This window comes from Gavia stellata, chromosome 7 (genome assembly GCF_030936135.1).
Source record: "Gavia stellata isolate bGavSte3 chromosome 7, bGavSte3.hap2, whole genome shotgun sequence".
NCBI classification, from domain to species: Eukaryota; Metazoa; Chordata; class Aves; order Gaviiformes; family Gaviidae; genus Gavia; species Gavia stellata.
The window spans coordinates 41479775-41493368 of NC_082600.1; the positions used below are offsets into that span (position 1 = coordinate 41479775).

General features: G+C 35.8%; 1 protein-coding gene across 1 annotated transcript in view; it reads left to right on the forward strand.

Moving 5' to 3' along the window:
- The window catches only part of UBR1 (ubiquitin protein ligase E3 component n-recognin 1), a 72199-nt gene that overhangs the window by 54865 nt on the left and 3740 nt on the right, over window positions 1-13594 (forward strand). Inside the window, exons 34-44 of the mRNA XM_059819963.1 lie at window positions 214-307; window positions 1630-1778; window positions 4080-4135; window positions 4443-4539; window positions 5435-5502; window positions 6511-6661; window positions 7502-7589; window positions 9291-9424; window positions 10661-10769; window positions 12512-12568; window positions 13060-13137. Of these exons, the coding sequence (XP_059675946.1) occupies window positions 214-307; window positions 1630-1778; window positions 4080-4135; window positions 4443-4539; window positions 5435-5502; window positions 6511-6661; window positions 7502-7589; window positions 9291-9424; window positions 10661-10769; window positions 12512-12568; window positions 13060-13137 (1081 nt within the window). The remainder of the gene's footprint in view (window positions 1-213; window positions 308-1629; window positions 1779-4079; window positions 4136-4442; window positions 4540-5434; window positions 5503-6510; window positions 6662-7501; window positions 7590-9290; window positions 9425-10660; window positions 10770-12511; window positions 12569-13059; window positions 13138-13594) is intronic.

A 13594-nucleotide genomic window follows, 5' to 3' on the forward strand; every position in this document is an offset into this window, starting at 1 on the left:
AAGCAGTACTTTTAATCTTTGTATTTCTGGTTAATGGAAGAAAGTGTTACTTAAGGAGGAGGGTTAGAAGGCAGTCTCGCTGGTGAGGTGTGTTTATAATTATTTTCAAACCAGTTTAAAATAAAAAGAAGTCTCACTTCTGTTAGACTGCTGTAAAAACTGTAACAACTTATTTGTTTTTTAATGTGGATCTAATTTTTTTTTTTCTGGAAGGAGAGAAACAGAATCTTCCAGCTTTCGTCAACAAGGGAGTGGGGAACTCTGCTTTGGAATTCCATTCCATCCTTAGTTTTGGAGTTCAGTCCTCGTAAGTGTTACTGGAAGTGCACTCTGCATTATGTTAATTCTCCCTAAAATAACCTAGGTATACTTCAGGATTTGTATTGGAGGAAAGGCATACGATCTGCTTGGTCTGAATATGGGCTTACTTATACTTTTCCTTAAGCATTCACTGAATATTAGATCTATACAGAGCTAGAGGGACCTCTTGGTCAAATCCAGCCTGGTAGTTCTTATGTTCTTGGTACAAAGCTAGGAGTCTGGAGTCTTCTAATCCACAATTCCAGTGATTTGGGTCACTTCCTGTGTCTCTAGGCAAGTTATTTAATGTCTGTCTGCCTTAATTTTCCTGCTATATGTCTGTTTCAGGGACAGATTTCATTTGGTTTTGGGTGCAATAATGTAATACAGATTATTCAGAGGAATAGGGCTGTGTTGTCTCTTTCTATAGCAGTGGGCAAAAGTGCTCTCCCACTAAAACAGAATGAATGGACAGATACTATTCAAGTGTACTCAGCTGTCTGTCTTCTTTTTAGATCACACTACAAGAACACTACTTCTGACATCATAGTTACGCAAAGAACTTATGCATGTCTGCTATTTGTAAAAATGTTGTCAGAAAGTTGAATCAAATTATTTCTTGATAACTGATTGCCATGGGAATGATTCTGTGGTTTGCACTTAAACAATGTGGTGTTCAAGTATGAGCCTGACTAAACCCCAGACTTTGTGGTACAATTGTTTTGGCTATAAAGATTTGGAGAATTAAGATGAATGTTATATATTTCTGTTGCAAAGTTCTGTGTATGACTTTGAAAAAACACAAGCCATTAAAACTGTACGTGTTTATGTTTAGCCACTTTTCTGCATATAACTCCTTTTACATAAGCTAACCCAATGTCGGTTGAAGGGGGCTTAAATGCTAAAAAATGTGTTATAAAACACATTTGAAATGTCTGTCTTTCCATTTTTAGTGCCTTATGAGTTGGGGTATATTTTCATTCCAGCACTTATAATTACACTTGCTTACTCGCATTTTGTTTTTTCATTGTATTTTACTTTTATTTAAATGATTTCATTTTTTGAATGCAAATTTTAATACAGTATACAGAAATACACTCCTCTCTGCCTGGCAGCTCTTAATCTCTCAATTTGTAGAGCCTGTTATGTCAAGGTACTTGTTTACTACTGCAAACTAGTTGTGTTTTTTTTTTCCTCCTCGGTACAAAGGGCCTTTGTATTCAGAAATTGTTTCATAAATAACTTAGACTTTGTTAGTGATTGATTGACTGATAAGTAATAAGCACTATTAATAATTCAGACTGAAATTATTTTGGCTTGCTTTTGCAGAGCCAAATACTCAAGCAGTATCAAGGAGATGCTTATTCTCTTTGCCACCACCATTTATAGAGTTGGGCTAAAAGTTGCTCCAAATGAAGCTGACTACCGGATTCCTATGATGACCTGGAGCACATGTGCTTTTACCATCCAGTGTATAGGTAAAGCAAAATTTGGGTTTATTCCTTCTCATGACTTGAAAATCTTAGTTGTTTGATTTCATAGTTTTACACAATCTGATTGTATAAATAATAATAGTTCTACCTAAATAAGAGCAATATGTAACAGTATAACAACGTCTATTAAATGCAATTGCATATATAATAAGAGAATGATAATCTATAATCCAATACAAATAATAGGATGGTTTTTTTAGATGGTAGTTTATAAAAAGTATGGAATGCCAACATTGATGAATTCAGTCTGAGAGAGCAGGGAGTGATCATGTTCCACGTTACTAATTGTAACATTAAGCATGTTCAATGAATATCTTCAGGTTGCCATTGACCTGCAGGCATCTCCTACAGAGCTAAATATCTAACAGCTTACTCCCTCTCTCATTATTTCTTTTTTTCTCTATTCTCAAAGAATTCTCATGGAATTTGTAGAAGAAATGTGGTCTTTTGTATTCTGAAATTGCTAAGCAGATACCTGGTAGGAAAAAAACCCAACAAACAAACCAAACATTCTCTGGCATTAATCTCTTTTTGAAGGCAAAGTAATTACCATAAAAATGATTGCATTTTTCGAGATAATGTACCTGTTTAGCAGTCAGTCTCATTTAATTTCTCTACTAGATACACAAACTTCTTTGTGTAATAAATATGAAGCTGTATATAATTCTGTAGTGGCTTCCAGGCAGGGAAAGAGGCAAGAGATAAATCTGAAATTCATGCTGAAGGAATTGAGAATGTAATTGTACATCCCCATAAACATGATTTGCCAAGTAAGTCGTTTTTTCTTGATGAAGCTGTTGAGGTACAAGTGTAGTCTACCTTAAATCTATAGTAGACTTGACCCAACTGGAGTATCAAGAGTTCAAAAGGTTTTAAGGAGGATTGGGAATATTATGATAAGGCAGGACAAGTCATGAAAACTTGATTGAATCTTTCTAGTGTTGGATTTTATCAGAGTTTTCAAATGGGTCAGGAGAAGACTAGAAGCCACCCAGCTCTATTAACGTTAATGCACTTAATGCCGTGCAGATTGTTTTCATTTGTTATCTGAAAAAAGGCCTTGGTGGCTGCAGGGATGAGTTTGCCAGCAAGTGTATAAATGCAATAACTGTTACCTCAGATGTGATATTGAAGGCATATGTCAGAAATAGAAAATTCAGATGCTTTACCAGGCCAGGATCATAAAACTAGAGACCACTGTGACAGTCTGACCTGTCCTAGGCCACACCAATTCCGTGGATTCATTTTTGTGTAAAAATAGAGCAGGCTTCCATGAAATTGTAAAGCAAAACTACCTACGTAGCTTCTAGTATGCTGGTTTTGAATCTACTCATGGGGTGCATTATTAAAGCCATGTAACAGCCATGTAGCCAAGCTGCCTAGACAAGGAACCTTAGCTACCTGTATTAGTTGGAGTCTTTAGAGGAGGTTCAAAGCATCGTTGACCCAAGGGATGTGAATTACTTTTATTGCTTAAAGCCAGACACTTAAAAATACAAATCTGATTTCATCTCATGTTTCCTCAGCAACTCCAATTGTTGTGTGTTAAACTGATGTATGGAAGTGCTAAGTTAAAACACTTTCATTATTTGTTAGAGGTGGTTAAGAAAACCCACAACTAAAACCCTCCCAGCCAAAAAACTCCCAATGAAAACAACAGCAAAAAAATTCCAAGATCATCTCTGAAAAGTGACTGAAGCACAAAAACATTTGAATTGATACCTTTTTAGTCAATTGAATTAATCTTGTTTCTTATTTTTATTGGCTTATTTTCTCTTTATTATCCCTTCAGAACCAAGGCACTCAGGGAGGAAAGCTGAATTGTATTCCAGCTTGGGAATTTTGTTTTCAAAATATTTTTGTTAAACTACAGTCAAATGCAGTAGTGCAAATCCGAGGGCAAGATGGTTGTATAGCATCCCTGTAAACATACCTTGATGTTCTTGAGCATTGTATAAGGGCAGCTGGAAATACAGCTAAATCCGTAGAATGTCTTACCATTCGTGTGAAACAGTGTTCCTTTAAATCCCTAGTTAGCAAGATCTGAAAACCAAATGTTTTTAAAAAGCTTGTTACAACCATTTGTCTGAGAAACATTCAGTACCATTTAGGACAGACTTTTTTTTTTCCCCCCAAGAGAATTCTCTTATCAGAATAAAGTTGAGCTTGAAAAAGAAGTACATATACTAAGAATAAATTATTCTTGGACTAAGTTTATTCTAACAGAAATGTTATGTTAGTTCCTGTAGAACAAAGCAACTTAATTTTTTCTGTTTTAATTTTAAGAAAACCTCTTGGAAACGGAGGGCAAGCCTTTATTTGGATCTCTACAAAATAGACAGGTATGGGCAAGTAAGATGTGCAATACATTTTAAACAAAAAAGTTTATATACAGTACACATGTATAAAAAACTTACTGTTGAAACTGCTAACATCAAGATCATTCTCTTTTGAGGGATAGCTCTCAAAATGTTTAGATTGATAAAGAGCATTTTAGAAGAATAGTGTTTCTACTTATACATGGAAGTTCTTATTAAATTCAATTCTCAATGTGTTTTCTGTTTGTAGAAGTAGATATGTTTTTACAGCCTAATTTCAGTATTATATCTTTCCTTCTTTCCTGTCCAACCGTTTTCTCTTGCGCTCTAGCACAGTGGCCTTAAAGCATTAGTGCAGTTTGCAGCTGCTCAGAGAACAACATCACCACAGGTCCTGATTCAGAAACATCTGATTCGTCTTCTAGGAGGTATTGTATTCCTTTTCTTTACTACCTTTCATGTTGCAGAAGTTTCTACTGCAAAATGGCACACACATTAATACAGCATAGAAGCAAAGGTTAGACTACTGACAACAGTGCTAACTTCAATTTCTCTAATGCTGCCTGAAATCATGCAGTATTGCTTGAACTTAAGTAATCAATAAATCTGTTAACCTAGCCCTGTATCACTGAAGTCCCCAAGTCCTTTATCCCAGATTACCTATTCCTGGAGATGCTCAAATCTGGAATATTCAAAATTACTCAAATTCTGTGATAAACAGGTAGATAAAGCCACAAAACAGGTATTGCTCTCTCTTAATTGTAAGACTTCATCTTTTTAGTACTTTCAAAAGGCTGCTTGCAGCCTAGTTTAAGATACTTTGGTCTCAGGGAGAGCTAATTTGAGACACATAGCTATCCTCCACGTTTCTTATTGATTAGGTTAGCGTGGTGGCCTTTGTGAATCCCACTCTTTGACTTGCCTCCTATTTGATAGGATTCTTACGTGTAGTATAGGCTTTTGTATTGGGCTAGGTTGTGAAGCATCTAGTGTTGCAGTGCCTAAGTACATTTGTGGACTTCACACTTAACACTGTGCTTTATTAGAGCTGGAGAAATAAATCAAAGATTTTTATCTCAGAATTTTGAAGAGATAGTCATTAACATTGTGAGCTGGTTGGGCATGTGGAAATAGCTAAACAGATGCGCAATTAAGTGGTAAGCAGTTTAATTAAATAGGTACTTCCTTAGTTCAGATACTTGGACATTTTTTTGATGAAAACACAGAAATGATAGAGGCTCTAAAATAAGATTCTGATATTGCAGTTCAATCCAAAAGAAGAAAATACATATCAAATGCATAATTGATATCTTTATTTTGTAGTTCTTCTACCAAACTTTAAAGTGGACGACACTCCATCCCTCTTAGAAGTAGATATGTTCCACATTTTGGTAAGCAGGTTCATTTTATTCTTCATATTAATACTTTTCTGGGGGCATGGATTTTTGTGTACCTTACCCTGTGGATAGTCCTGCATTATCTGTTCACTCGCATGAGCCAAGTGATGATACATGCACTGCATACAAGCAAATGGTTACATACGGCTGCTATAGGTGAGTGTTTACTTTTAGTTCTGCTGTTCTTCTAGCTTTCAAGTCTTTGCTGTCTCACTTTTATTAAATTTCATGCTTGCAATCTCAATCATTTTATCACTTCCATTGCTATCGAAGCTCCAAAAAAAACCTGCGAAATGCACCCACTCAGCTTGTTTCCCTCACTCTCCCTTTGTCTCAATAGGCCTCTCATACCTTCCGATTGCTTCACATTCATTCTTGTTACCTTCTTTACTCTTCTTAGCCTCTTCTTTCTGTTCTTAATACAAATCTGTATTATAGTTTCTTCTACTGTTAAAAAAACCCCAACAAAACCAAACAAACAAAAAGCAAAGCCACCAAAATAAAACCTGTTTTGCCCTGGTTGCCTTTCTAACTAATGCTTGGTCTTGCTTCTCGCTTTCTTTCGGTGTGCTTTGCCTTGTGTCAAAACCCAGAAATTAAGCTTTGTAGGAATTGGACAAGCTTTCACAGAATCACAGAATGATAGGGGTTGGAAGGGACCTCTGGAGATCATCTAGTCCAACACCCGCGCCAGGGCGGGTTCATCTAAAGCAGATTGCACAGGAATGCGTCCAGGCACACTTTCTCGGTGTATTTCTAAGCTGGCAATTACAATGGAACTATATCTGAGTTTCCTACATGCTAGAGGGGCACAAATGGTTAATATTTTCCAATGAGTTTTTGTCACAGTTTGTGAATTAAAACTAGCAACATAATTGAACATACTTAAATTGACTACAGAAATGAAATATAAATGTATAATGAGACTATAATTTCTATTACCTATGTAACTCTTACCAAATTTCTGTTACTTTATTATTTGCTCCTTCCCTTTCACTGTAGGTGGGAGTTGTGTTATCCTTTCCATCTTTATACTGGGAGGATGCTGTAGACTTGCAACCTTCATCAATTAGTTCAGCCTATAACCATCTCTACCTCTTCCATCTGACAACACTGGCACACATAACACAAATCGTCGTCTCTTCAGCAACAGGTAGAGGTGTATTTTGGTTTGGATTATTCTGGTGTTTTTGCACAATTTCATAAAAATAATGGATGGACACCATTAGTGTCTTCCAGGTATATACTTCCTCATAATAAATGACACTTAATGCTAGGTAGTAATAACTGTTTTCTGGTAGAAAATAAATAGCGCTCCATCATTTTCAGAACATTTTATTATATCACTTTTGTGTGCTTAGCCTGAGAAAACAAAATCGTTATTGATATATCAGTACTTGCTCAAGTCAGTCATTCCAGAGTGGTAACTTTCCCCTCTTCACTCCTTGTAGGAGAAGCAAAGCTCTGCCCAGCAGCAGCACTCTGAGCTGTACAGTGAGTTAGTATGGATTTGGGAAGTAAACTTTTCTTTACCCTTCAACCTAGTAAATATCCAGAGCCAAAATACAGAATCCTGTTAACTGATAGGAGAGAATTTAACTTTTCTCTGTATTTCATCCTACTGTTAAAAACTGTCAGTAACCTACAGGCTTCCTGGCTACTACTTTCCTTTTTCTTCAGCATGATGGGAATTAAAAAAACATTATATATATTCCTGTAGCTTAGTCTGTGTAGGACAGTAACCTCAAAAGTTCGAGGGAAGGAAGCAGTTTTTATGTGAGGATGAGCAATGAGGTAGTAATCCTGATCTTTCTTTATAGCATGCAGTTTTAGGAGAACATTTGTTAGGTTAAAAACAGAAAATAATAAACAAAATAAAGTAGAAATATTTCTGTAATGCAGTTTAAAGAAAAAAGAAGAGCTTAGTAGATGTAAAGAGAAGTGTGTCACAAATGAAGTGCATTTACAGTGGGATTCATCTTTCTGCATGCAGAAACCCGTACTGCTCAATCATCTGACAACAGTGAGGAGGCACAGTCTGCACAGTCTTTCTGTAGAGAGGTTTGCCAGTACACCAGTGGGTAAGTAGCAGTTCAGTTATAGCATTGCATTTTCCTAGAAAGATGGCAGTCCACAGGGATTGACCTGAACAACACAGAAAACAGGAAAAAAATTATCCATTTTGTATGGGGAGTTAGCACAATGCCTTGTGCTTTCTTCCTATACTCCTGAACACTGGAAAAAAAGGAAACTGGTGAAAAGAAACACTTTTAGCTAAAATAGGTACTTTTTGTGGACAACAGAGTAAATTTGTAGTCTAAGGATGAAAAACTACCTATATCCATTCTGGAGAGAAATACAGCCACTAACTATAGCAGTTATTTTTTCTTTGCCGTGATTAGTTTTTTTTAGATCTCTGTTATAGATGGAAGCCAGAAAGAAGGAAATGGTTCTGCTATAAAAGGGGGAGAAGTGTAAAGCTAAAGACAGTTGCTTATTTGTTTGAGCATTAGCGCCCATCTTTTCAGACTTTTTTGGTAGGTATAGCTAGAGACTGTTTAGTACTTCAGTATCTGTGTGTGAAATAAACTAGAAAATATGGATGCACCCTCTACAAATTCTGCTTTGATTTATCTTCACCCAGGCTAGTTGCAAAGGTATGTTTCTCAAGTATTGACAATGCTACCCACTTGTCTAAAAGTTTTAAGTCTAAATTTCTAAATATTTAAAATTTGACATTTAAATAGTAGGAGTAGTTTTTCTGAGGCATGAGCTTAGAATCATAGGTGCTGTGCATTTTGGAAAATCAGGTCACTGTACTGAGATGCCTAGGTACAGAACTAAATGCCAAAGTTTAGGCAACCCTTTTAGTGTGTTAATTCCTGTGTATGCATTGTCATCTTCTAACTCTGCCCTATCTGTGCTTAAACAACACAATCTGCATAATAATTTTGTAATGGTCTATGATGATATAATACAGCTTCACAGGTTGTTCCTCAGCAGGTCCTGGTCAACATTAGTGTGAACATACTGTTCCCATAAATGTGAATTTAACTAAGTTTAAATTTTTTAGGAAACAGGGACGCTGTAAGTAAGTTAAATTTACTATGAAATTTAGACTAAATGCTCATATCGCACAAACTACAAGAATAATTACGGAGATTAATATCACTCTGGTATTTTTTTTGTCAAAAATGGGATTAGTATAGCTCTATTTTAAACAGTCTGAGTGTTAGTGTTGTGACTTCCATAATAAAATATGAGATACTAATATTTTGATTCTGTTGGTTTTGTTGTTCCTGAAGAGTATTTGTGTTTGGTTGTTTGGTTTTTTCTCATTTTTGAATTGCATTCAAAACACCAACTGAATGAAAAACACTCACCATTTCAAAAGAATTGCTGGCTTTCAGTAATAAAACCACCACCAGTGTAAGAATCAATTGCTCTGTGTGATGCTGTATTGCACAGTTTAAATTGGTTTATCTTGACTTACCTAGAGATGGATTGCTATGTATTGGCTATTTATTTTTTATAATTCTGAAAAATACAAGTTGAGATAATTTGACGGCTTAATGTAAGTGTTCTACATAAACTCAGTGCTCATTCCTGAGGCAAAGGGGAAGTCAGAAGTTAAGTGCTGGTGGCTGTGTTTCACAGAATTTGGGGTACATCAGTGTTGCTTCTACATGGCTGCTATTCTACCACTGCTAGCCAAAATGTGAAAGTGCTAGAAGGATTTGCACTGTCAACTACTGCAGCTGTTTCTCATTTGTGTATTACAGTTGCTTTAGTCAGGATATTCCAGGCTGGCTTGTGTGGGATTGTGTTAAAAAAGGCATCATGCCTTACCTTCGTTGTGCTGCTTTATTTTTTCATTATTTGCTGGGAGTTTCTCCACCTGAGGAACTACTACAAGGTAAATGAGAAAGCAAATGTATTTATATATTGACTTGGTTTTACTGTTTTCTTGGAATAATGGTATTTTTAAATGTTCACAATAACATAACAAGTTAAAGTAAGACTTGGGAAGAAAAGCAAATACTAATTTGTATAGGAAGGGGCAGGCATGAGAAGCTGAGTTGTCTCGGCCTTCTTTGCATGGAAGAGAGTTACTTCTGAGTATGTGCAAATAATGTGAATGATCAGTGATGTATTGATAGTAAGTATTTGTGGATACAAAGATTCTGTGATTTAAGGATAATTGCAGGGGCTTAGATTACGTCACCTGAATAATGGCCTGGATTATATTTATTTAAAAAAACCCACACCTTTTTATGCAGTTGCTAATACTGGTAAATGCTAAAGACACAGATTCAGCAAAATAGAGCCAAGCAGAAATAAAGCACATGATAAAACTTAAACCTCTTCCTTAAAGGATCCTAATGCTTTACAGATACTAAACCTAAAAATAAATATTTTGTCTTCTGTCAAAACGCAGTGAAACAGAGAACCAGCAACTATTTGGAAAGGAGGACCAAAATTGCTATGAACAACTGAGACAAAATATAGCATATTAAATTGACTTATATAACCTGTGAACTAAGTTTCAATTTGATTAGGATAGAAGAGTCAAAATCTCTGCACTTTGGGATATGCTATTGTCCTTACCATTAGTCTGGAACTTTTGATTCTATAGGGAGGAGTCTTCTTGGTGAATCAGCCATGCCATTTTCTGTAGCAGAGTCAATAAATGACCACCCAGCAAACTATTAAATTAGCCCAACTTTATGTAATGTGTTAGCACTGACTTGATTGTAGCAAAACTTAACATCATTGCAGGCCAAAAGGACAGTAAAAAGCTAAAATGTGTTAAGTACAGAAATCTGCTGCACTAACATGTTTAACATTATGCAGTGAAATGGAATTTAAGCAAGGAATTATGTTATTACAGTGACTTATGCATGACTTAAAAATGATTTAATATATTCATATTTGTTTAAACCTAAAGCAGATCCTCAGCTAATGCAAATTATTATAGCTCTGATTAAGTCAGTGGAATTACATCCAGCTGTACTAGCTAGGAGCTATGCTGAAGCTGTAAGATAGATATTATTCAATGGAAAAGGGATCAGGAGATTTCTAGTTTTGAGTGAATTATTCAGCAGTGCTGAAACACTTCAACAGTTGCTCATGTTTTCTTTTTCTGTTGCAGTTTCTGAAGAAGGGCAATTCAAGGCACTTTGTAGTTACCTCTCCCTACCTACCAATTTGTTCCTGCTCTTCCAGGAATATTGGGACACAGTAAATCCACTGCTTCAAAGGTACTAATTGGGACTGGGCAGGCCACGTTTTTCTGTTGTGATGGCCCTATGGGAATTCTGGCTCAAACTTGTTAATAAATGATTGAGCTCAAATTCATACTAGAGTTCTCAACATTTGTTTGATATGCACAGGTATACTGACTCTCTTCAAGCACTTAAAACATTCTGCGGTAATTCAAACATTAAGCAATTATAGTTTAAGGGACTAGTGCTTGCAGACCTACATGAAATCATTCATGCGGAAAGAAGCATGGTATGCCATTAGTCTTCATTGGCCTAATGACTACAGCAAAAGTGCTGATTACATGAGCTATAAAATGAGAATATGGAAAATTATGTAGCTGGCAGGGTGAGGCTTTGTACTATTTCTCCGGATTTCCAAAGTAGACTGATGAATGTCGAAGTTAGCTTAATGGTGAAAAGGTACAATTTGAGTATTATGTACATTGCAATCTAGCAGTAAAGAAATAATTGGTAAAATTCTCTGTTCAAAAACACAAGTTAAAATAAACAGACACACCCCCCACCCCTCCCCCAACTCTGAGAATAATCCTGCTATATTGTGTCGGAGAATGTCTCCATGTATTTAGTGCGATCGTTTGAGTGCTTGGTTGCATTAATTATTGTTCTTGGCAGAATTCTGTAGTTCACACTAGCTTTTTGTTAGTTTTTTTTTTTAACCTCTGTTCTGTTTTGTTATCTCAGTTCTTTCAATTTAGGGACACTTTGAGCTGTTGACTGCAACTTGCAGTCCATATAGCTGACCTAAACAATTCTCTACATACAATTTTACTATAATTAATTGCATTTGTAGTATATATAACTACTTATAAATTAATAGCATTTTCACAAGTAAATTATTTAATAAGTTTGTCTTACATGTTCCTACATGTTTGCTCAAAGACATAACAGTGCTTATAAGAGAACACGGAGGATAGGTGCTTGTGAACATTAGAAAGCAATCAGTAGAGGCGGGGCTAACAAATCCATTGTAGTGTTCCCAGTCAAAACCAGAGGTTTCAAGAAGGAGGCTGTGTATTTAATGTAATAGTAACAGTTGTCAAATCATCATGCAAGTTCCCGTATCTTTTTTGAGAGTCTTATTTCAGAAGACTAAATTTGATGATTGTAGAGAAATGTGTTAAATGAAGCTTACTAGATTGACCATCTGCTACAGTTCTCTCTCCATTCTCCTTTCTGTAGAAATAACTGAAAAGGTATCTTAAAAGTCCCAGTTTCTCTGTTTAGTGACTTGCCAATATCTACCATTGTTTTGGTAGACACATTTGGCCATTCTAAGCAAGTAAATGCAATAAAGCTTTGTAAAATAATCATTGGGTGATGGTTATTAAAAAAAGGCAATAAATATTTTCTTATGCTGTGGCTTTCAGCAGATATATTCCAAAAGGGGCTGTGTATTGTAGCCCACTTGAAGAACTTGAATATGTCTGAAGACCGCTTGCATTTTTTTAACTCTGTGTTAACTCTGTGTTTTCATGTACATGTTGATAATTTGAAGCGTTCTTGTTTTTCATATAGGTTTTTGTCTTGTATACAAACTTGAATTCTTTTCCTGAAGCAAAACTGTAAAGAATAGCTGTTCCTCCTTGCGAAGTTTTAGCTAGAACTATCAACGTTTTATCTGTGCTCTGTGTTTGCTTATTCCTTACTAGTTTAGTTTAGTGATCCTAAATGTATATTACTATCAAACACTGTCATCTGCAAATGTTTGTTTGAAATAGGTGGTGTGCTGACCCAGTGGTGTTAAGTTGTTTGAAGGGGAAAAGCATTGCAATAAGGTAAGTTTGTTTTTGTTGTTGTTTTTTCTTCTGATTTTGACTTAAAACTGTTGAGAATGAAGTGCTTGTTGTGGGCAAGTTAGAGTGCTTGTATTTTCTTCCTCCTGGTCTACTACCAAAAGTAGTAGCTGTCTGTTATTCCTGACTGTGTATTATTCCTCATGCAGTGACTCTTCATTGAGGATGTACAACATTGTTAGACAAGTTGTCTAGCTTACTCTAGAGAAAAACAAAAGCTAACTGAACTATGAAATGTCTTCATACATGTAGGTTACATATGAAATTTAATTTCATCACCTTTGCTGGAATATAGAAATGCTGAAGCTCCTGTGTGGAGCCTCTCACTTGGGCTTCTAGCACTGGAAGAACTGCTCTAGAACTGCAGAAGTTTACAGAAGGGACTGAAAGCTTAGCAGGAGTTTATAGCTATCCATTCTGTTCTTTACTGCAATCTTTATTATTCTCATAATAGTTCTTTTTCACTTACCCAGGTATCCTAGGAAAAGAAATAGTTTAATAGAACTTCCCGAAGACTATAGCTGCCTTCTGAACCAAGCCTCTCAGTTTAGGTAAGATATGACATATTTAGATGTTTTCCTAGGTGTTTTGTCACTTTTGTCACTTTTATATTCTTGCGGTTACTGTAACTGGTGTTAAAACTATGTAAAAAAATTATTTTGCAGAAGTGAAGGCACTGTTATGGTTATACTGGCCAATACTAGCACATGTTCATTTTAAATCTGAAACACAACAGCTTACTGAATGAAGTCACTTGTGTTTGATAGGATAGCGTATAAAATTATTCTAGCTTAATCTGATGGTCATTTTTCACCAGTGCAGTGTGCATTGGTTTTGGCCATAAGCCTGAAAATTATTTTTGCACTGGACACAACAAGCCCAAAAGTTTGGCACTGTTTTATGCCAGGAAGAATGAATCAAAGGATAATTCAGGTTAGAAGGGACTTCAGCAGATCATCTAGTCCAACCTCCTCCTCAAAGCAGACATCTTGCAGATAAAATATTTCA